The sequence below is a fragment of the Pteropus medius genome, unplaced genomic scaffold, assembly GCF_902729225.1.
Source record: "Pteropus medius unplaced genomic scaffold, Ma_sr-lr_union100, whole genome shotgun sequence".
Lineage (NCBI taxonomy): Eukaryota > Metazoa > Chordata > Mammalia > Chiroptera > Pteropodidae > Pteropus > Pteropus medius.
In genome coordinates this window covers 2,289,659-2,314,151 of record NW_024349225.1, presented here as the reverse complement: position 1 = coordinate 2,314,151, position 24,493 = coordinate 2,289,659, and the positions used below count along the sequence as shown (strand labels likewise).

Sequence of the window (24,493 nt, the reverse complement as noted above, 5' to 3'; positions counted from 1 at the left end):
ATGATAGCAGGCTGTGCACTGGGGAATGAAAATTGCTTTGACATGGAGATTAGGCTTCTGCATTGTTACAAGACATTGTCTCATATGGACAAGAGTACTGTAGAGGAAAAAAATAGAAAGGGTTTTTTTTTTTTTTTTCTAGAATGGTCATGAATGACCTAATGGGGAGGACAAAAAAGTAAGTGCACTTGCCATTATTTAGGAATGGGACATAAAGGGAGATTTAAAGCTTATTGTTAGAGAATGGAAATAACAGAGAGAAAAGCAGGGACAAAAACAACAGAGTCCCCAACGTGGGACAAGTGAAACGACAGGCACAGCAGCTTGAAGAACAGGATCTCCGTCCACTAAAATGAACTGGAATTTGTTCCGTTTTAGTGGCTGGCTGAGTGCAAAGGCAAGGCCCCCGCTCCCCTCCTCCAGATACTCACTTTGGGGGAGAAAAAGTGTTAAACTTTAAAGAATTCATTTCCCCCGTTCTGCAGTGGCTTACAAGGATCAATTGTTCTATAAAGGAAAGCTCTGTAGTGTGTTAATGTGTTACTGCAAAAACTAATCGCTACAATAAAGAGGCTGTGTTTCCACAGTGTACTAGTCTCTGTGACTTTGATTAATGCTTCCCACGGGACATCTCAGCCTCAATATGGGCTGAAGAAACTTCCTAAATATTCAATGAGCATGGTCAAAAGATGTATAAAACAAATCAATCTGACACCTTAATCTGGCTAGGCAGCAGTTGACTCAAGGGGTGGAGGGAATGAGATACATCATTTAACACTGCCGGCTTGAAAAGCTGTGAGCGTCTGTTCTTCAAAGCTAAAACGACACAGAATCTGTTGTACTTAGTGGTCTAAGAGTTATTAGTTTATACATTAAAATCAGCACCCCATCGTGTGCAGGACGACGGTGGGCCCTTCGGTGCTTGGCATCCCTCTCGCATTTGTCCCCTTACCCCTTCTCAAAGGATTTGAGGCCCGGATGAGGTGTGCTTTTTGTCTGGCTAAACTGTCGTGGTGGGGGAATTTAGTTGGACTCTGTGAGAACACAGAACTTTGTCTGGTTTCTCGTTCTAGGAGTTAATCTAAGGCAGCCCTGGTTTCGTCCTTCGTACACAGCATCGCTGTAGAAGAACCGCTCTCGCCAAACTAACACCGCTGAATTGCGTAAGCTTGCCCCTTCCTCTTTCTCTCCAAGGCAATTTAAGAGCATTCGCCTCGTACACAGATGGAAGGCACTCGTAGGGAGTTACGAACTACATCCATTCCTAAGGAAAAATATGAAGCTGGCCGGGTGCAGCTTCTGGAGATGGTCAAAGGATTAAGTCAGCCTAGCGCCATCTTCCAACTGTGTCTTTGATGATTTCTAGGCTACACGTTATTCATGAAACAAAACATTTTCCATTAGTGTTGCTTCTCCTCGTTTTTGACTCACAAAACTACCGATTTGAGATAAAATGCCTTTATAATTTGGAAAGGTACGTTTTGCTGGAATTAGGAATTTTCTCTTAGATGAATGCGGCCACAATAAAGTATAGGCTTGTGTCACTGTGATGAGTATTACTTGGTCCATAGACACATAAATACGTCTTTTTCAAGTTATATGATGTTGGTTTCATTTCTGATAAAATCCGAAGGTCCTTACCCCAATTTCTAGGGATCTCTCTATCCTGTGGTGGTTTCTCGAATCCATACCAAAATAAGACTTTGGATTGTATACTCATATATAGAGAAACACCTAGTTATTTGCAAATAAGTATCCACATTTATGTATCTATATCTTGATAGAGATATGTGTGCATATATATGCACTTGCGATACACACACACACACACACACACACACACACACACGTGTGTATGAGTATATTCATTGGCAATATTCAAATTCTGGATTTTCCTTAATATTAAAGAGTTCCAGCAATGCTCTGCCATTGTTTTCTAGAAACTTTCTGGAACACCTTGCCTGGACTGTTCCTTCCATTTTTATATATGACTTTCTATTGTCATCAATGTAAGCTCAAGAAATACAAAAACATTTACTGCTAGCCAAAGAAAAAACATAATTAGGAAAGTTAAAATGTATAATTCATTTAAAAAAAATTAGAAATGACCTTCAATGATTTTCTGCTTTGCATTATATGCCCTACTGTTTCCCCTCCATTAGAGTGGATAATTGGGAGTTCACCAGATTCACGTACACTTTAACTGCCTTCTCTCTCAGTATGGAGAGAGTATGGCAGGACTCTATAATCTGAATATTAGTGCTTTTTAAAATAAAATAGTCACTCAGGTATTTAATTGTTATTTATACAGCGTGAGTGATTATTTGAAAAGCTGAATTACTGGATGTATTCTAAGGGAATGGGAACGATTTCTTGTAGGTTGACATTGCATAGTATCTATAAAGCTGCAGATCAACAATCTCCCCCACCCTTCCCCTTGTACACACACACACACACACACACACACGCACGCACACAGAAAACACGAATGTTTCTGATATTTACATCTACTGTTAGGTAGTGCTGCTGGCTCAGAACGGCTGCTGCTTTCCACCCTCCAGGTGGCTGCGTTTCAATGGTAGGTAAGTGACCCCTATGCATGCAGTTTGTAAAGCTCTTTGGCCTTCTGGATGAAAGGTGCTAGGTAAATATAAGGTATTGTCATTATTATATCCCAACACTGCAAACCAGTGCATTGAAGAGTAAAGGAAGTCACGTGGCCACCTACTCCCACAACCCACACACACATACATACACCCACCCACACACACACGTGTGTGTACACAATGCTGGGAGGATTCTCTGGAAGAACTTTGCCAGGTCCTACTGGGCTCTAGAAGTTGGCCAGTCCTCAACCAGTTGACAAGGTCTCTACCATTGGTCTGTTTTAGATGCCTCTTCCCTCCCCAAAGTCCAAACCCTTTTCCTGGCCTACTGTGTCACATGGCCATTTTTTGGGGGGGTGGGGGGCGGTGAGGTGCTTAATGATTCTACACCGGCCATGTAAGTTGCTGCCTTTCTCAGCATTCCCCATCCTGCCCAGTTTGTTGGCACCGAATGAGGAGAAAACATGCCTTCCACTTAAGGAGCCCAGCCAGGGAAGGAGAAAGATAAAAGGCTGAAGTTGATACACAATTCAAAGCAAACAGGAGGGAAAACAGAACTTTTCTTATAAGGCCAAATAAAACATCAGTGAAGGAAACTGAAATGAGTTGGCCTGCAAAAGGGGCCAACCAAGCGACATGGGCATCGGGCACAAAACATTCTTCGTAGAAGAAGTAGTGGAGGAGCGAGTATGTTTTGGCAGCTCGTGAGTTCTCTATGGCAGAAATAAGAACTTGTACATATGGGGGTGGGCAGGGGAGGGTGGGGGAGAAAGCTCCCAACCCTAATAAACTAATCTCAGCTAATGTAATGTTTAGCAAGATCCTTGGATAATGATACCACGCGTGTCATTATCATCATCAAAACCCAATCTATGTTTTAAAAAGTTACAGATGATTAACACAACATCAAGTTGATGCAAACAATTACTTAAAACGCTCGCACACACATACACACACACGCACACACACACAGAACCAGGAGGTCCCCATATTCTGTAGAATGAGGGAGGCTGCAGCTGTAGGGCCGACAGCTTTCATATCCTCATTTGAATAATGTGTCCTGAATCTGTCACTTTATTCATTCTCCTTATGCTCAGTGTACTCTACATCAACAACAAATTAAGTTGTAAATAAGAGACAATCATCACTTTTGTTTTTAAGCAGCTACTGCATAGAGAATTTCAATGTACGCTCCTTTTTCGACAGGGGGAAAAAGAGGTGCTAGAGTTTGCTTTCATAAGCACAAATATGGGGAAAACTAACAGAAACAAAAACAGAAACAGTTTACTGTTGCTGAGGGGAGAAAAAAAAAAAACACCCTCTAAAGCACATTCGTTCAGTACCAGCTGAAATTTCTTCCAAGAAGTTACTAGGACATATAAAGACAGGCTAAGTTTCCCCGACTACACTGGAAACTCACGTGACTTGTTAATACCAGTCCCCTGGACTTAATACGCAAGGGACATCTTTGTTTGGCCTGGCTATAGACAAGAGAACAAGTACATTAAATTCATTATGACGCAGGTGTATCGATGAACTGATTCCTCACTCATCTCCATTAACTTCCAAGAGTAGAAATCACCAGGACATGCACAGAAATTGAAAAAAAAAAAAAATACAAAATGTCCCTACCTTTACATCGGAGAAGTAGGTCTTCAGCATATTGGAGCTGGGATAACGGGTATAAAAGAACATGAGTTTTGCTTTTTTCAAGTGATTGGGTGACAATCCTTCCTGCATGTAGGATGCAATTGGTTAAGGAAAAAATTTCTTTAAGTACAAGGACCGACCACCTCCCCACCACCGGGAGTCTGGAGGCCCACCAGGCAGCCGTGGGAATTCTGGAGGGTAAATGGTATTGGCCGTGGAATCCACCACTAGCTTGCTGCCGTTTGCTCGAAATGCCCATCGTCTGTCAGAAATTGCCAAGTGTCCTGGTGAGGGTACACGATTTAGTTGCAGAACCTTGGCTAACTTTGCGGCGAGGGCGGCAAAAGAGTGGCCCCGTTGGAGGTCCTTACGCTAGCTATACGTTCACTTGTTGCTAAGGAGACAAATGCACCCGACGTGCTACACAACTCTTATCCTGAGAGTTCTTCCTTCTTTCACAATGACAGTTCTGTTTATTTCTCTCTCCACACTCTGCAGTTTACATCAAATTATTATCCTAATGTACGTGAAAACATAAAATGCATTATTTTGAACACTGTCAGGCGAGCTTCGCATTTTACCTTTTAGCGCTAATCTAATGGAGCATCTTGACTCACTTTCTTCCCATCTTATTATTGTATCTTCTTAATTGTTTCCTTTTAAATAATAGCTAAAATTTGGGAGGGGTAGTTTTAGCACAGAGAGAACGTGGAGGGGGTGTCGCTTTTGTTAAAGCAACGATCCAAAAACCAAATACAATTTGCATCTCCCGGATTTATAGTTAACTCCTTGGAGAGTGGCGCGGTGGTTGGGGCTAACAAATCAATAACTGTGGGTTAGCAGATCAATAAATGGCCACTTACCCCAAATAAGAAGGCCTATTTATCTGGAAACATCATTACCTTTTAGATCTGTAAACAGCAGCAACTAAAACCGTTCCCAAGAGAATGTGAGACTAACCATAACAATCCAGGCTTCCTGATTCTCCCCCGGATTCTTGGCACTCTTCAGCAGACTCAGGCCTGGGATGGCTCTGGTCACATCTGTGCCGCAGCCTGGCCCTGCCATTTCCTCAGCAAATTAATGGCTTTATAATTTATCAGAAATGAAGATGCACGTGGAGAAAATCAATGTGGTCCCCCACAAGGTCAATTAAGGGTCCTTCCTAGAAGCTTCTCTAAGGATTTTCTCTTAAAAGAGAGTCTGAGAAAAATAAGGGAAAAATAAGGAGAAAAAGAAAATGAGTACGTGTGTATGTGTCTGCGTGTGCGTGTGCGTGTGTGTGCGCGTACACACACGCTTTCCCACCCAACAAATATCTCACACCTTATGAAAACAAGGTCAAATAAACACAGATATTTAGGAAACGTAAAAGTTCTCAAATGACCTCCACGGGGTACAGCGTGACCAATCTTAGAACAGAGGGAAATCAGAAAGTTACTAGAGAAGCATAATCAAACTAATATTGATAAGCTCTTGACTGCTTATAACAGCGTATGCAACCAAATATGCTGCTGAGAAGGTGATTAGCATTCCCTCTAATATCATGCAAATTTTTAAAAAGATCACCTTGGTTTGTAAATAGAAGAGTTAAACATTGAGCTTTCTTTTTTTTTTTATTATTCACGGAAAATAAACACTGAAGAAAGAAATTTTGATGTTATATCTGTAAGCCAAAGCAGCTTAACTGAACTTGTGTTTTTGTTTGAGATCCTTAATGATTACAAAGACGATAATTTATGACTGACATACTTTTTGTGCCAAGGAAAGAGCTGAAAGGCCCTCCAGTAACCTCCATTAGACAGATAGAGAAGACGAAAGGAGAACAGCACACTTCAGGACCATCTGTCCAAATGGATAAGTGAAATAATAGTTGCAAGCTGTCTCCTATTGCCTCGTGATAAGAGTTTTAGGCAAGTCCAAACTTCGACAAACATTCTCAGATCTGAGTTCTAATCTTTTTTTTTTTTTTTTTTTTTCAGATGGCTATATTAAAACCACCTCTAACATTTAATTACTGGTGGGGAAAAGTCCCAGATCTTTTAAAATTTGGTCTCATCCAAAACAAATTGTTTTGTGGTGGTTCTCAGATGGTTTATAGAGCCACCAAAACTTCCTGAAGCTTTCAATACGTTTAAATTGTGCTGAGATGGTTTAGTTCTTTTTATTTAAAAGACAAAGCAAATCATCCATCTTATTTTGATGGGGATTTAGAGGCTTTTTATTTCATGAAAAATTATTCTGATTCGAATTTCTCAAGTCTGTTTTTGCTTTAAAACGTTTCCTGTTGGTAATACTTGGAATCGATCAGTCGAAATGGAACACAGAATAAATCTTTATCTCTTGCTCATCGTGTAATTGAGATAAAATTCCCATAAAATATATGTTTCTAATAAACTATTAAAAATAGCTAATGAAACATTTAAAAGCCAACAGTTAGATAATCCTTTTTTTTCTCCTCAAAATAAATCTGAACTGACCAATTGGTTAATTTCCCTTTTAAGTGCTTGTGCTGAAAAGCAACTGTTCTTCCAAGAAAGCACTAGCTGTTTCCAGGATACTTACACACGCACAATGACTCATGATGGAATAGATTCAGTAAACATACAGCTGTACTGAACACGAGCTAAGCTCCATTCAAGGCCAGGAAAGAAAATGAGCACAAATAAATATTAAGGAGGTAAAGGGGGGTGGGCGAGGGGGGGATGGAACGCAAACAAGATCTGTCCAGGCAGCTCATGTGGCTTTGCCTCAATTCTCTTAGCCATAGCTTTGTGAAGACAGATGACATTCAATTCTATGTGTAATGCAAAATAGACAATAACTGCTGAAACTTGAGACAGCTGCCAGGTGTAAAAAAAAAAAAAAAAAAAAAAAAAAAAAAAAGAAAAAAAGAAAGAAAGGAAAAAGAGAAAAGAAAGTAAAGATGATAAATCCATAAATTAATGAAAGACATCTGCTCGGGAATATAAAAGATCAGAGGAGTAGAGTACTACAGCTGAACGTAGCGGTGTTCAAACAACCTGAGAATCTCAGTGTTGTCTGTTTACCAAGCACAATATAACCTTACCTAAGCGGCAGCAGCAGGAGGAGCAGCAGAGGCAGCAAAAAGGCAAATGGGAGAATAATAGGTTGTGAAGGCTGGAGGCAGAAAATTCTTTTTTTTTTTCCAGTTGAACTCGGAATTGTGGCTAGAGATTTTTCAAGCTGCATTTCTAACCGAATGGACCGCTTACTTACATTTCCTAAACCACTTTGAAACCCAAAGAATTTTAGCTTTCTCCTTGTGCTCTGATTTGCTGTTTCTATGAGCCTTGCCCCCTAGAAAGCTGAAATGGAGAGAAAAGGTCTAAACACTCTCATTTCAAAAAAGTGACAGAGCAAGTTGTTGCTCCACTAAGAAGTTCAACAGAACCGGTGCAATGTGTATTTTATGGAAGTAAAAAAAATTTATTTCCTTCATAATGTGGGGGAGGGGGTAGGAGCCCAGAATCTTTCCATCTTTAATATACATGTTTCCCTGTAGCTAATATAGCTAAAAGAATTACTATGGCCCCACGAGATTTCCAAAAATGGAAAAGATCAACTCCTATAGATTATTTCACATTTAGAAATTCATTTTTTAATCCACATTTTCCAGTTGAATTATAGTTTCAAATTACTAAATAATTTTCCTTTCTAAACTTCAAGTATTTTTCATGTTCTCCCTAAAAGTCGAGTAGCAAAAGCTGGCTATCACAGAGAACAGGCTCAGTTTCTTCACCTGCATGTCTTAATGGCTTATAATCCTCTTGTGTTTAATTGGGTGCATGCAAATGTTTGAGGCCTAAACAAGGCTATTTTTCTTGAGATGCAAAGAGGGTGAATGACAAGGAACATTACGAAGAAAAACAATTGGCTGGCTGTTTCTTTTGGAATTTGAATAAAACTTAATATTTGATTAAATAGATTCATTTGCAAAAATACTCAACATATATATTTTTTTTATATCCAAGACTTGAGCTCTTGGAGCAGGTGTACTGACATTCAGTTTAACACGTACATATTCACTACTTCCTTTCTACTAAAAGGGATAATAAGGTAGTGTGTTCTATTATATAGAGCATATATACTTAATGTGTTGAACTTAAAACAGATTTATCTGATAAGCTGGTGTTCTCAATAGTCCTTATCTTGGCTACTTTGTTCAGAGAAACAGATGATGCCCTTTGGAGTGGGAAAGAATTGTTCCTTAAGAATTAAATTATTTATTACAATTTGGAAAAGCATCAACTAAAAATAAAAACATAATAATGACAATTCTGGTGGTACCACTTCACGTCATTTCTACTAATTTCTACAGATATTTTCTAAAAATAACTGTAAAACAAGTTCGAATATAAGCTTGAATACCTAAAACTGAAGTGAAATATAGCACTCACTGTGATCCTCAGAGATTTCTTTAAACAAAATGCTTGAGAATTTTGCCTACACACCACCAAGGGAAGAACTCACTGCCATACAAAGATGGAGAGAAGAGAAGGGTGGATCCAGTTTCCCAACAAACACCTAGACCCTCACTGGCTTCAGAATTATATAGACTATAGGAAAGGCTGCTTGCCTGTCTTCTTCTTAAGAAATAATATATCAATGAGAAAACTGGTTAAGTGTGATGTGGTAGAAAGGAGAAAGAAACAGAATAGAAGGCTAGAAGGTGGAAAATGTAATCATTAATTGCAACAGGAAGTCCAAATTATTTAGCTACGTGAAAAAAAATTCCAGGTATAAGCGAGTAACAATTCTTACAAATACAGGTGTTTCCAAACCATCACTGTTCCACAGAATCTTACATTGGTAGGAGAGAGAAATTATTCATCTGAAGAAGCAGCAACCGTATTCTCTTTAAAGTCTTTGATTCTTGTAGAAATAAAAAGAACTTCTTTCAATTCAAATCCTCAAAATTCCTCAGGGGATTTAGACAGGGTGCGACAATGAACATGGCCAACACTTAAAACAATCTAAAAGATTTTTTTCCTAGAAGACTCAACTTACTTAAACACACACACACACACACGCACACACACGCACACACACACCACAGGCATAATTATCTGGATACAATGAAAAGTCTAATAATAAAAAAAAACCATAAACTGGCATCTTGAGTTAAAGGGTTGATTGACCTATAGGACTTTGGAACCTGGTTTCAAAGTTACCAAATGGGCATGTTCCTTTCTTTGTGTGTGGAGAGAGAGAGAGAGAGAGAGAGAGAGAGAGAGAGAGAGAGAGAGAGAGAGACGGAGAGACAGAAAGACAGGGAGAGAAGCCACCGTCACTACTAACTACTATTGGCTTCACAATGAAGTAAAGACTCTTTGAGGAGCAATGGGGTCTAGCCCTGGACAGTAGCCTGGTCTGAACCTAAGAAGATGCTCTCCCTGTACAGGGTTAAAAAAAAAAAAATTCAAGCCATTGTGTCTTCCTTGCTTTTCTCATCAACAACAGCTATGTTCCAATCATTTGACCAATGTTTATTGCGTATTCATAATGGGTAAGGCATGGTGCTCAGCACAGCTCTATTCTGGTGGATTAAATTTGAGATATTTGAAAAGTTGAAGTTAAATCAGCAACCAAACCAAAACTCAATTTCTCTTTCTTTATCTAATTCTTCAACACCTTTCTCTTCCTTTCTCTTATGACGTGATTCTCTTCTTCCTCACCATGGAAAGAGACTCTGTGTTTACTGCCCAAGTGGGTCTCGTACCAGTGGCTCCCATTAGCCTTATCGGAAGCCTTTGCCAGTATCCTAAATGTTGGCTGGAAGGATGACCTTTGCTACCTAGGAAAACACATTTCCACCAGAGCTGAGACTTTGCACTTACGTGGCAGCCTCTGGAGTGGGCTTAGATACTAAAATGTCAATTTCTAGTCATCAAGACGATCGCTCAAAGTTCTCAATTTAGCAATAGGCAACTTAATTGCTAAATTTTATATCCATCTGGCAATTTGTTATAAAAGAAACATGCCTCTACTTGCCCCCAAATGCTACTATTCTACTATACCAAACCACCAATGACCACGAGATTTTTAAAAATTTACTGCAAAGACCAATTTACTAATTTTTCTAAATTTACAATTTTAGATAAAAAATCGTCAGTTAAAAATAGCTGGAGTTCAGGTCTAATAAAAAATATAACTGGCATCTCTACATCAAAGTCAGGTTCAAAATGTAAAAGAGTCATAAAAAAGAGCCATTTTTTAAGTCGAATACAGCTGAGTTTTATATTTAATTGTGCTCTCTCGCTTTCCAAAATAATTTGCTTTGTGTACGTTAGGACAAAGGATTTCTGTGTATGGCTGAACAGAGGTTAATCATGCATGGAGGCAGCTGCACCAGACCCAAAGAACAGACCTTGGGTGAACGAGAGACCGATGCCATCTGAATAAATCAGTACCTGTGTATTTCCTTTAAAAAACCGGGTCTCACTTCAAGATTAAAGAGAGAATCTAACTCCCCTCCTACATCCATCTTTGTCCCGTGCAGCCTCCCACCACGACAGTGCTCTTCCTAAGACTGAATCAGGCCTTCTTTAAAAGGCCCAGAGGCCTGTAGACGGCTTAAAGAGAGAATTCTTCACACGGAAACTTAGGGATCTGAAACTGACTTTCCTCTTCGCTCCATCACAAAACTCGCCATCTTTTAAAAAATATTTCTGATAGAATTCAATATTACAATGACATTTTTCCTCCCCGTCTCTGAATCTACTCTTTAAAAAAAAAAAAAAGGATAAGGAGATAATACAGGAAGAACGAGAGAAAAAACACTGCTGAAAAAGCACACATTAAATACCAGCTCTTCGAGGCAATTCACTCGCGAAAGTTGTAAAGATGTTGGTTTAGTGGAAAGGTTTTATGCCATGAGAAGTGCCCCTCCAGTGTGATAAAAGCTTACTACTTTGAAAAATTCGAAAGGCTGCATTCTTAAGAAGATGCTAATCTACATTATGGTACATATCGTGTAAACCTGACCCTTTGGGAGGCCTGTTTTGTTTTGACTTGTTTTCCTCGAGGGGAAAATAAAAGGATATTGCACTTCCCGAATAAGGTGAGATTTCGGACATGTCTTGAAGATCGCCACACTCGGACTTGATGAGCGACAAGGAGAGCCCTTCCGCGGTGCTGGGTGGGTGTGCTGGTGAACAAGGGTGGTGGCTCAGGTGGTGAGATGACATCTTGGTCCTCAGACTCGTCGTCTCCCTAGTTAAGTCTAAGGATTCAGGAGACGCTCTGTCTTTTCCCGAGAAGGAGCCAGAGGGAGCACCTAATGGACTCTGAAACGGGTAGGCCATCAAGGGGAGGGGGAAGGGGTGGCGGAAGGTGGACGTGGTGAAGCCCGCGGTGGCGGAGAGAGGCGACTGGTGCAGCGGCTGGTGGTGGCCGCCAGCGGGGGGGCCGGAGGCAGGCTGGTCAGATGAGTTTTTGCGGACCACCAGGGGCAGTGCTTCTGTCTGGTCTGTGGAACTGGGCATCTGCACGTTGCCAAAGGTGTCCAGGGGGTTCGGAATGATGACGTCACCAAAGCACTGCAGGCGTTGGTTGGCGGTGTGGAAGTTGTGGTTTTCCCCGTTGACTGCGAATCTGGCCTGGGGGATCTGGAGAGGCGGGAAGACCTGAGCAACCTGGCGGGAGGGTTTGGCCGCGAAGACTTTGACCACAGTGTCCACAACTTGCGACATGGCAGAGTTCAGCTCCTGTTTCAAGGTCTCGGCCAAATGTTTGCCTTCTGGTTGTAAGGAGTTTGGCCCGTGGTCTCTCTCTTTGTTGTTACCTTCTCGCTTGGGCTTGTTTTCGGCCATTTCCTGCTCCCTGATCAGGGCTCGGGCTCGGTCAATGAACTGTCCCGGGTCGAGCTCGCACATCTCATTATCTGACCTCCCCACCGAGTCCTGGGCCCTGGCGTCCAGAATCTCCGAGCGCATGCTGTCTTCAGACAGGTTACCATCTTCATCATTTTCAGAATCGGTGCTGTCATAGATCTGGTAGAACTTTTCCTGCAGCTGGCGCAGCTGTTTCTGCATGTCCTCCAGCTGCTGCTTCAGCTGTCGGCGCTCCTCTCGCTTCTGTTCCTTTCGGGCTGAAACCAGCTGCTGGAAACTCTGTTGCTGCTGCTGGGGCAGCTTTTGCTTGCGTTTGTTTTCTCTGTAACTTTCTCGGGGACTCACAGACTGCGGGGCCATCTCTCTTTCATTTTCATTGCCCCTTAACGCCACGCTGGGGGAATGGCTCATACCCCGAATGATATTCTCAACCCGGGCGCGCTTTGCTCTCAGGTGCTCATCACATAAGCGATCCATATCAAACTGGCTCATAGTAGGCCTGCCAAAAGGGGAAAGACACTCTGGGGGGCTGTCTCTTGAAGAGTTGCTGCATATATCCTCCTGATGTACTTCGGAGCCTGTGCTAGAGAGACCGCTGGCTTGGAAACTGGGCTCCGTGCCACCATTTTTGTTCATGTTATTTTTCAACAGCTGGGAAATTATGGTTGCTCCTGGAAAAGGCATCATGGCATCTTCATACGAGTTCGCCCTCTTCAGCAGCTTGCGGAGTACGTTTGACTTCTCCCCATCTGCATGCTGCACCACTGAATACTCAACATCCTGCTCGGAACCTTGGGGATTCATGGCACTAAAAAACGTTGCTCTTGCCTTAGCAAAAAATGCAGATGCCGTCCCTACCGTCCTTTTCACTCCAATGTCAACTCTTCTCCTCTTGGTTTGCCGGCTTAAGAGGGCTGTGCTGTCATGGTCAGGCATCACTGGACAGTTATTGTGCCATCTTCAAAAGCTCGTCAGCTGGGCACAGCTCAAGAATCCCGGGACCCTGGCCAACAGAACAAAAGGGCTGATGAATCATTTTCTTTAAATTTCTCCAAATTTCCTGACCTCAATCCTGAATCAAATGCAAAATGCATAGGCTCTGGGATTTATGGCACATTACAATTATTGCAATTTATTATGCACTCTGCTTGAAATGAAACATTTTTAAATATTTCTGCTCCACTGGTTTAAGATGGATTAAGATTAAAAAAAAAAAAAAAGCAAAAACTGCTTAAGCACCAGTAATATGATTCTCTTTCACAAATGCCTAAAATGATACTGTTTATCTTCAGAAGAAACAGTAGATTATAAGTACACAGCCTCTGACAACCAATTGATTAAATTTTGGGCATTGAGATTCACATTACAAAAGAAGATGAAAGTGGGCTATACTTAAGAAATAAGGTTAAATTTTGAGGCTGCGTGAAATCTGTATGAAAAATTCCATTTCTGCATTGAAATTATTGTGGTTTTAATGCTATAAAAGGAAAAAGACACTAAAACAAATGCAACTATTTAACACACACTCTGTTACTGAATTTTAAAATATTTTCATCATATGTGAAACGAACACCCCCATCAGCATGTTTTGAACATAAATGGTCCATATAACATTGAAATAAATGCACAAATACTCTTATTACAAGTCTGCTTATTTAGCATAGCCGTGAATTTTTGTTGGCAAAATCGCATTTAAAGATGGTATCTGTTGCTATATTTTAATGGAAGTATGAGAATATAAATTTTCATGATGTCCTTTTGATGACTTAAATTATTACAAAGTTGGACTCACTGCAAAAGGACATTGTCACATTTTAGAAATCAATAAATTTAGCTAGGCGAGGTTAAATACATCTTTAGGACTAGTTTTCTTCTGTTATAATTGGCCAAAATGACACCTCACATGCCTAAAGAAACTCTTTAATGTACACCATTTATGAATTGTATTTCTTATGCCAAACTTAAGGAAAAAAAAAAAACCCAGGGAAAAAAAGACTGAACAAAGATATATAAAGAAGAAAGAAAATAACATCACTCCAATATATGTGAGAAAGAGAAACACCCTCTCTGCCTATGAACTTCCATTGTTTCTTGGGAATACACTATATAAAGAGAACATCCTTCCTTGCATTTTATAAAAGGCACTTGACACGTTTTGTGACTGATTAACTAGTGATGCTCACCCCAAATTTGGCATAAACATAAGATGTCATATCTTTTTGCTTACAATGAACATTTTATGAAGAGTATGAGACTATTTTTTTTCAAACAGGGTTTATCTAATATTAAACTTCACGTTTGCTTAACAGAGCACATCTTCACAATAACGGGGTCTATTGCCAAAGGCGGCGTGCAGTGCTTGGAACAGCTCCCATCTCTTTCGGTTCACCTGTAAAAACATCTACGTGCTCCCTAGGACTGCATCTGTGGCTAGTTTTAAAGGATGACTATCCATGCAAACAGGCATAATTTCAGCATGAAAAAACCTGTAAAAATCAAGAAAATGCTCAATGCTTAGATGGCAGTGTGTATTTATTTTAAGCGAGAAAGATTTCATCATGCAGTCCAGGAAGATACAACATTTTTAAAGAGCCAGTTTAAGAGTATCATGAGACATAAGCAGTATGATGCCTCTTTATACATTTTTTTTTTGGTATACTTGAAGATAAAATGTCCTGAATTTGGAATGGAAACAGATCTTAAAAATTTCATTACTGGGTTCAAAATTGAATTCAGAATAATCGAGACCCCTCACACATTCATAATAAAATTGGTTTCAGAGTACAAAAATGCAATGACAAATCTTTCACTAACCCATTAGAGCTGATAAATCAGGTGTAACTGTCAGGTGAGAGGAGAAAAAGGAAAGACTGAGACAAACAAGAAAAAAGATAAATTATTTCAAAGCTCAGAAAGACTCGTACATTTGGGGAGGAGGTCTTTTCTGCATGTATATCAGCTTTCCAAAAACAGAGTTCACTGCCATTATTTTAAAACTCTACTTCTTTTTGTGTGCAAATCTTTTTCTCTTTAATATTACCTAAAAAGCACATGGATCTCCAATCGAAACACTGAACAAACTTTCCACAGTATTTTTCTCCCCCTGTTCACCTTAACACCCAAACTGGATTTTCCTCCTCCCCATCCCTGCTCTGTATGGGAAGCACACCTCTGTAACAGAGGCTCAGAAAGGACATGCTGGAATAAGAGACAAGCACAAGGTCATCCCCGGGCATCCTTCCTTTCCCAACTGCCATTTACCTCTTCATCAACTGCATTTCCTCTCATCTAGCCTAGGTATCAACAGCTGCATCCCTGCCTCATGCTGGAGCCAAGAGGAGGGCTACGCTCTTCCTAAGGTGGGAAGAAATGATGCTCTCCCCTTCAGCGGAGACGAAGTGTTAAACAAGCTTATTGGGTCTCTTTAGAACAAAATATCCTGCGACTTCCTCCAAATTCACCAGACTAATCTGGTTTTTGCAATTCTCTCTCAACCGGTCAGTGTTTTTAGATTAAATAATGATTCGTTTCTGTTTGGGGCTAAGGGAATTTAATTACCTTTAGATCTTGTTGTAAAATGTACAGCTGAGACACAATAAAGAGGGGGAAACCAAGGACGAAAATAGGAAAAATTATGTCATCCAGCAAGACAAGGCATTATGTTAATAGGCACGAATAAATATATATTTCTCCATACAGCTTAGACCTAAACTTAGACATAAAGGTAGTAGTGCTTATAACCCATGAATGCTATGGGCAAGATTAAATAACTAGAACTGGTTGACAGAGTACTTTGCTAGAACATTTCATAAACAAGATATATATGTAACTATATTCACCACATGAGAAAACACTCTGTTAAATGACAATAATATAAATTAAATCACTTGAAAACATTTTCAAACTATTGCCGTGATTTCCTAGTTCAGAATTTAGAGAATGCTATAAAATGACTTTATCATCGATATTGCCCTCTCCATTAAGATTTTTTTTTTAATTCCTTTATTTCTCAACATATGTACTAAGCCAGCATATTTCAACTACAGTTGTTATTGATTCCTGTGTGTGGTACCTGCCGTTGAATCAGCTCCGACTCCTGGCCACCCTATGAATGAGTGACGTCCACAGCGTCCTGTCCTCAACAGCCCTGCTCAGCTCCTGTAGACTCCTGCCTCTGGCTTCTTTTATGGAGTCAACCCATCTGATATTTGGTCTTCCTCTTTTCCTGCTGCCTTCTGTTTTTCCCAGCATTATATTTTAATTTTAATTTTAACATTTTGAGTTTAACCAGTCAATATCAAACCTCTTGTTCAGCAGTCATATCAGCTAGTATTCCGAGAAATACTGATGTTAAATCTGAACCCAAATGTATTAATAATGATCAGACACACATACTCTACTCCTGTAAACTCCTCTTTAATTAATGTAAAAATCCATAGAGAATATTTTTTAGTAATAAATATTTCGTTGCATCATTTGGCATCTAACTATATAAATGCTTTAATAATTCCTAGACAACTGACGTCTTAGCATAGCAGATTCTTCCCAGGAAAAGAGTATAAGGACAAACATCCAGATATAATCGAGTCAGATTTTAACTACTGCGAAAGATTCTTCATTTAGTTTGGAATTATCTATTATTCTATTTAACATGATCCTAAGGAAGCTGATAACTTCATGTTAGTAGAAAAGAATTTTCAGTGAAGAATTTTGAAGGGATACTCCAATGTGAAGTAGAAAGTAGTTAAGTGCTTTTACTTTAATAAAGAACTTATTTTGGGGAGGGGGTGCAACTTTTATGCGTCTCTCTGGAGTCCAAATTCTGGACAAAGAAGTGTTTCATGATGGTCATTATCCAGACAGTTCAGACAAATCTTTTATGAGACAGGAGGAGTGTAAGGTTGGTATGGTTTCCTATTTGGATTATTTGAAATATCTGTCTTTGTTGATAAAATTATTTGAAGAATTTCTCAAGCTTACACTTTACTTCTTTTAGAAATCAACCTTTAAGTGGGCCTCTCATGGACTTGGGTCAACACGGTTATGAAATTTCAAATGGAATATCACTGACAGACAGCATTTTAAATCAATCTGTAAATCAGTAATTCAAGGGGAGAAAAATCAGATAATTTGATTTAGGTAACTCCCCACCCCCTTCCAAATCACTAAGCTGTCCCCCTCACTGTATTCAGAGTTCATTTTTGCTAATTAGCAACTTTTCCTTCGGAGATGTTTCTACTATCAGGTTAAGAAAGCCTTTGATGTTTATTTTGAAGAACTCACCTGACATAAGTTAATACTTCAATTAACTAAGATTGTATTGTCAAAATCTTGTAGCAGATTTAAAATTTTCTTATTATGAGAGTTCTCAAATCATAATCATTTTATTTAAAATTCCTCTATCCTAACAAGAATTCCATACATTTTCACCAGCAAAACGAACATATAACATTTCCCAAGACGTGCCTAAAATATTCATTTCTACGTATTTAAAGAGTATTAATTCACCAAATTGGTAAATCAGAGTGAGAAATAATCTCAAGAAAAAACACACATTTTTCTCTTTGTGGAAATCTGAAATACTCTAAATGTCCTTTGAAGCTTTAGAATACACTAGTAAATAAGATGTAAGAAATTCCTTCTGTATATGTCCTTTCTAATTTATAAAGGTACTTAATTAGAATCCTGTAACGACATATCATGGGCAATCCATCTTCATATTATAAAATCAGTAACATTTTATAATTTCTTTTGTTAATCCTGAACCTAAATAATTCCTTATCTTAGCAGTTGCAAATGCAAGACAATGTCTGAAATGATATGAGAAATTGGAGGGAAAAGGTCTATTTGCACTTTGAACAAATAAGGAGCTGGCCTGACAGCTGGCTTAGGTTTTAAGGTTGCAAGTGCTACTTGTAGAGGAAAGATGTTAGGAAATGAATAAAGTGAGAACAAAGGTGCATGTTATGTATGCATGACTTTTTTTCCCACAAGGTGGTGATTAACCTAAGTAGAATTCTGCATAATGGACACATAAAAATATCAGTAAGTGCCAAGCACAGATAACCCCCTATTAAAAATAAAGCAAAAGAACATATCTGTAGATGACATTTTAATTATGAAAGCACTTCGAAAGCATCCAAGAAAAGTATTAGAGGGAACTTTGATGTTGAAATCTAAAGAATAAATGACACATACTATCTCATTTTCATGAAACAATGATCACCATCCAAGCAACAAAACCAACCGACAAAAACTATTCTCCATCTAACCTAATTCTATGCAACTCAAGAAGTAACTTGTGTAAAAAAAAATTTAAAGGTCAGTTTTAAGAATGCAGGTATAGTGCTTACATTAATTCTCAACATCTTCCCTCACACAGCAAGCCATAGCCCTTACCTTGGTCTATTTTACCATTATATAAAATTATCCACATTGTGTGTACAGACAAGTTAACCTAAAAACTCTCCTTTTTCTTCCTCACCTCATACAACCAATTTCATTTTGAAAACACAAAGAAGTTTTTGCAAGAAACTCTTCATAGAACTGACTGCCCACATCTTGCATCAAATAGAAAAGCACAGTTACCTCTCACGTACTTGAGATTTTCCTTCTCCATCAAAGTAATAACTAGGACATCTGGCACATGTCTGGTACAATGACAGGCTCATTCTACTTTATGAGAATATTTAACATATGACTTGAAAGAGTTTATGCACATACCTATTCTTTCTGGGCAGAGAGAAAGCACGCTAAAAAAGATAAGCTTTAACAACAGTAACACTTTCAAACTGACTTTGGTATTCCTGGCAGTTATGCACACCACCCACGGCTGTCCAGAACACACACACACACACACACACACACACACACACACACACACACACACACACGACGACATCTCACCCGCCTCCCCCAGCACAGACCTTGGAGATAGACATAAACTGGACGGAAGCAAAGAGAAAGTCAATCTCCCTCCACCTGCTGCCTGAAGTGGGGGTACTTTCAGCCGCCTGGCAGACAAGTGCCTGAGACAGCCTCAGCAGCAGCCTGCCAACATCTTTAAGAAAAATAAACACATACCAACTTGTCCCCCACCCCCAACCAAAGAACTCACATGGCAGGGCTCAAAACATAACAACAGCCCATTCCCATTAGTCCAGACAATCCTATTAACCAGGGCAACCATAAATTCATAAACCTCTACAACCCTGGGGCATACATTGTGGTCTGGAACTGTACAGACACACACAGACACAGAGGAAACTTGCACCTGTCTTTCTTGACACAACACACCTGTCAGGCCCTGCTCATGCGCACTCTGCTAAAATAGACCTCCGCCTACCTAGTTTAGGCAAGGAATTATTATTATTATTATTATTTTGGAAGAGAGGGTATAGGTGGGCGGGGGGAGTGGAGAGGACGAGAGAGAGAGAAGAGACTTCTAGCCTTGACTTTGAGAGAAGGCCATCCTGTGCTTGCTCTGTTTTTATAAGCTCAAGGAGACAACACAGACCTTCTTGGAAAGATTAAAACAAGCAGGTGAGCTCCCAGCCTTCCCCCAGGCGGAGTAGGGTTCTGGATTGCCAAGAGCAGGAGCAGGTTCACACTCCAACCTGTCTCCTTGGGCCCAACCCCTCCTCCTAGTTTTTGCTCTGCGGGCCTGGAGGACGCTGAACTTCCAAAGAAGCTGAGAAGGGGCGGGAGACCATTCTCTCCCAGCTTCTCTCCTCCCCTTTTACCTCCCTTCTCCTCCCATCCCTAATCCGCACTCTCAGCAGCGTTCGGTTTGAACAGGATGAATAATAGGCTGGGCTCAGAAGAACCAACAACTTGCTAAATGGACTCGGGGTGATGTCTCCCCTCCCAAACCTTCACCCCCCCTCCACTCCCCAGCAGCCCCCTTTCTATCCGTTCAGGGAAGACGGCAGCTCTTGCCGCCCTCCTCACTATTCTTCCTAGTAACAATTCTTCTCACCTCTCCTTTCCTCCCTCCCAGTCCTCCGAACCCGGGCAAAACTGTAGGTACCACCCTGACCAGACAAGACCGAAGCAGCCGGACACCATAGACTGCCAGCGACGACTGCGAGAGACTTGGCCTCGCGGATAGGCTGCCCCTACCCCCACCGGACCGCGATCTTCCCGTCCTCCCGTGGCGCTCGGGCCCCGATCCCTTCGCCACTCGACCCCCTGAGGCTGCCGGTGCCGCCTCACCGGACTCAACTTGACCTACCCCTTGGAGCTCAGCAAAGGGGCGCCGCGCTCGTTTCCCGGGACCATCTCTCCACCGCTCCAGCCCCGATTTCAACATTTCGGCTTCGACAGCGTTTAGAAAGCAAAGTAACAGAGCGCATCCCCCCTCTCCTTTCCCTCTCCCCTCCTCCCTCCTCCCCGGCCCGCTGCTGGGGTTAAAAGAAGTGAAAGGTATGCAAATGACAAGCAAATTGGAAGAGCCTGGAAGAAAGGGAGCTATAATAAACTAGACAAAGAGAAAGGACGTGGGGACCAGCCCAGGAGTTTTAACTCGGGGAGATAAGGATGAGGCTCGGCGGAAAGCGGGGATCCAGACAAACAAAAAGCGCCCCTGTCCCCCTCGCGGTCCTCTCTCCTGAGAAGAGAGGGCGAGAGAAAGGAGGAAGGGAAGCGAACGCCCCCGCACACCCCAGACACAGTACACAAAAGGTGACAAGATCAGCGACAAGTCCAGCAATATCAGCCTCCCCCCATCATCAACACCACCCCAGCCACCAGCAGGAAAGAGAAAGAAATAAAAGCCAAGCGGATCACTTACTCTTAGGAACTGGGAGGAGCGGAGCGCTGAGTCCCACTGAGGCTCCTGCTCGGAAACTGTTTAGAGGCTATTTTATTATGATTCATGTAAAGAACACCATTTTCTCCTGGAAAAAAAAAAAATGTTTACACGGGTATAAGTCCTGGGAGTCCCTTTTCTTCTCATTCAAGAACAAGCCAGTACAAGTGATTCTGGAAAAGGGGAGGGGACTGGCGAAGGGACAGAAGATACTTACGCGGTGCGGAGAGCAGGGGGGACCGAGCCTGTTTTTTTTTTTTTTTTTTCCTGCCGGCAGAGAGAGGAAAACACGCCTCACACCTGATGATATCTGCGGGTGATGATAATCAGTGGACAAAGGACAATGAGTCTGTGCGACAACAAACAAACCGATCCAGGCAGGAAGGGAGAAGAGAAGGGAGAAGAGAAGAGACAGGGGAGCAGGGAGAAGGAAGGAAGGAAGGAAGGAGAAGAAGAAGGAAGAAGGAAGGAGAAACAGAAGGAGAGGAAAGGAAACAGAAAAGACCTGAGGAGGAAACAGGCAGAAGGAGAAAAGAAAAAAAAGGAGGAGGAGGAGGAGAGAAGAGAAGGGAGGAGCAAGAAGAGAGAGGCCGAGGAGGAGCTAGGGCAAGGAGCCGAGCAGAACAGACGGACCACAGGGCTCCTTGCCTGCCAACCTCATAAATCCCTTCTGGTGTATGATTCCTAGGCAACTCCTCAACTGAGGGGCTGCACGCTCCTAATAACAGATTGCTAAGACACAGCCTGAAGGAGGCTCAGGAAGACACACACGTCACAATCTGACCTGGCAATACCCCAGCCCAGCACCCAATCACTTGAGGCGCCTTCCAGTTCAAGGGGATTGCGAGGCAAGAGAACTGGGAGGAAAAAAAAAAAATAGATGAAAGGGGTGGGGTGAGGGGGCTGGGAAAGAGGAGGGAGGAAGGGGAGGGGCCCCTGCTCCCCCTCCCTCGCCTCCATCAGCCCCACCCCCACCCCCCGCCCTGCCGCTGCTTCGGGGCCACCGGATCGCCGCGCCGAGGCCGAAGCGAGCCGTCTGCGGACACTGCGACGCGGGCGACTGCGCGGGCGGCGCTCCGCTCACTCGCTCTTCAGGACACAGCTCCTCTTTTTTTTTTTTCCTTACCCCCCTTCATTTCCCAGACACAGCTGATCGAGTTCGCCCCGTGACCAAGAGAGCGAGCGCTTCTCGGACTTGGGTGAAGGAAGGCGCGGAAAAGTATTCTGGAGAAAAAGTGGAGTTTTTAGGGGTGGGGTGGTATAGCAGGACGGAGTGGGGATCCTCAGATCATTCCACTTTTGAAATGATCATAGGTAGTATCAAGAATACATGTCACCCTTGCTTTTTAAAGGGGAGGCGGACAATAAAATACAGGTAGGTTTGGGATTAAAACAATAGGTGCCAGAAGTTTCACACCCGCTCCGCTGAATCTGGTATTAGAAGATCAGCATTGGCTGAGTCCCAGTCAACGTCCCGTCAAAATTATTAAGAAGAATCCTTGCCCGTGGTTACCTCTGACAACGTTATTTGGATAGTAGGTACAGCAGCCTTAAAGAAAATGTTTAACAAACATTACGTCGCGATTACCTCTCACTCACTCACCCCAGAATAACCAAAGAAAGAGGTTTCAAACAGGAGTTACACAGTTTTGACGCCTGGGTGACAAACTTTAACATTTATTAGGTAAGGAATTGCAAACGCTTAAATTTCGGGGTTCAACGTGAAATCATAGAAAATTCACTTTGTTTTGACTTTTCTTTGATGAAAAATAACCGGCAAGATTCCTATAGGTAATGTGGCTCTTAAAGAGCTCCTTGGGGTTTGCAAGTTACAAAAAAAAATGCAGAGGACGGAGCTTCCAGCCGCAGCCAGAAGATCTCTTTCTCCCGGCACAGTAAACGGCTTTTAATGAAGCCACCGCGATTATGACTTAAAGGTTCTGTAAAAGCTGGGACTTGCAAGGGCTGCGAAGCAGATACATTCATACCTAGTCCATCAGACACTCATGTTATTAGGTAGTATGGGGACAAGTATTTTTCGTGTGTTCCTCGAATTTAATCCGATCAAAGGTTGAATCATGTTGCACTGTGACAACACTGTTGATGTGTGTTACAGGGGCAGAATACTGCCACCAGCTTCTGCAACACACACACACACACACACACACACACACACACACACACTCCTTTCCTAGGGCATTTACCATTTCATCCTCAAATTCATCAAACTGTGAAGAAGTCTTCTTTTTGAATAAGAATAGCGATGATAATATGGCCAAGTCTATATCCTGCAGGAAACTTTTGTCATGGGATCCAAACATTGAAAAGAAGAGAAAAAAATGTCAGGCGGGCCAGGTTAGGTGTCCGGGATAAGAAAAGAGACTTGCTTGAGCATCCGGAGCCTTCATTCTGAGTCTTCATTCCTTCCCTTCAGCTGCCTGCAGACACTCCCTCCACCCCATTACTGAAAGAACAGACTCCCGCAAACAAACCACTCACACTTCCAGGGATCGGTTATTGTATCAAGTGTTCTAATCGAGATGTGACAGTTTAGGCTGGGAACATAATCTATCAACATGCCCATTAGATGCAGGATGGAATAATGTTTCTATTGGTTGGGTCCTTTCGAGGTAAGCGGGTGTATTGAAGAGGGAAATTTGGGTTCTGTGAATGGATCAAGGCTACTTCCTTTCTTTCTTTCTTTCTTTCTTTTTTTTTTTTTTTTGTCCTATTATTTTCTTGAAGTATCCCAGTTTGTACCTAGGTTAGAGCCAGCCCACACATAAACTGGTAGGAGTAAAGGATATATGCCCTCCACACCTTAAAACCATCTGCTCAGTTTGACATTTAAAAGGGAGGAGGGCAGGAAGGGGGAGCGAGAAGGGGGAAGAAAGGAAGCGGAGAGAGAAAAGATTCAGACTGGAAGGAATGGCTTGAACTGTAGCCCACAAGTTTATGTCAATTGCACCTAGCGCTCTGATGCACCTTTTGCACACATTACGCTCGGGAACTGACAGCGGGAAAAGTTCCCTGCGAGCCCCAGTTAAGTGCTTTATCACTCCCTGGGGAAGGCAGGCCCGAGTCGAAGTCGGGGTAACCCGCTTGGCAAACAAGGAAGCGCCCCCACCCCCAGCCCCGGCCGCGGAGGCTCGCGGCTCGCCACGCTCGGCGGCGGCAGTACGCAGCCCGCTTTAGGGCGCAGGAGCTGCTGGTTGAAATAGGAGCGCGCGCGGCGCTGGGCAAGCGAGCTCGGTCCGCAGCCCAGCTCCGAGAGCTGCGTACGCCGGGCCCTGTTCTGTCTCCGACTGTCGGGGCGACGTACAGGCCAGGATCTTGGCAACCTCTCCGGCCAGAGCTGCAGCGCTCTCCCGGGTCTCACGCCGCTTTGGAGCAAGGCGTGAGGCCCGAGTCCCCTATCTCGGGCAACTCCCGGTTTGTTTTCTGATAGGGAAGAAGCGATCAGTCAGCCCGGAGACGACAAGTCGCCTAGATATTGGCTCCATCTCTGAAACCAGTGGCCAAGCCTACGGGTCAATCCCTTCCTCCAACCCACTGCCAACACAACCCCCAAA

The 24,493-nt window shown here is 42.1% G+C and overlaps 1 protein-coding gene across 5 annotated transcripts in view; it reads right to left on the bottom strand.

The window, feature by feature from the left end:
* PROX1 (prospero homeobox 1) overlaps positions 1 to 21,198 on the bottom strand; it is a 48,481-nt gene extending 27,283 nt beyond the window's left edge. For 3 of the 5 annotated variants that reach the window (XM_039881200.1, XM_039881204.1, XM_039881205.1), the window contains exons 1-4: positions 21,139 to 21,198; positions 20,904 to 21,009; positions 11,324 to 13,115; positions 4,239 to 4,346 (exon numbers count right to left, since the gene is read on the bottom strand). In XM_039881200.1, the coding sequence (XP_039737134.1) occupies positions 4,239 to 4,346; positions 11,324 to 13,048 (1,833 nt within the window). In that variant the 5' untranslated portion in view covers positions 13,049 to 13,115; positions 20,904 to 21,009; positions 21,139 to 21,198. Of the gene's footprint in view, positions 1 to 4,238; positions 4,347 to 11,323; positions 13,116 to 20,090; positions 20,253 to 20,345; positions 20,812 to 20,903; positions 21,010 to 21,138 lie in introns of those variants that run through there. The other 2 variants (XM_039881201.1, XM_039881202.1) reach the window with 2 other exon arrangements.
* Positions 21,199 to 24,493: the final 3,295 nt, after the last annotated feature.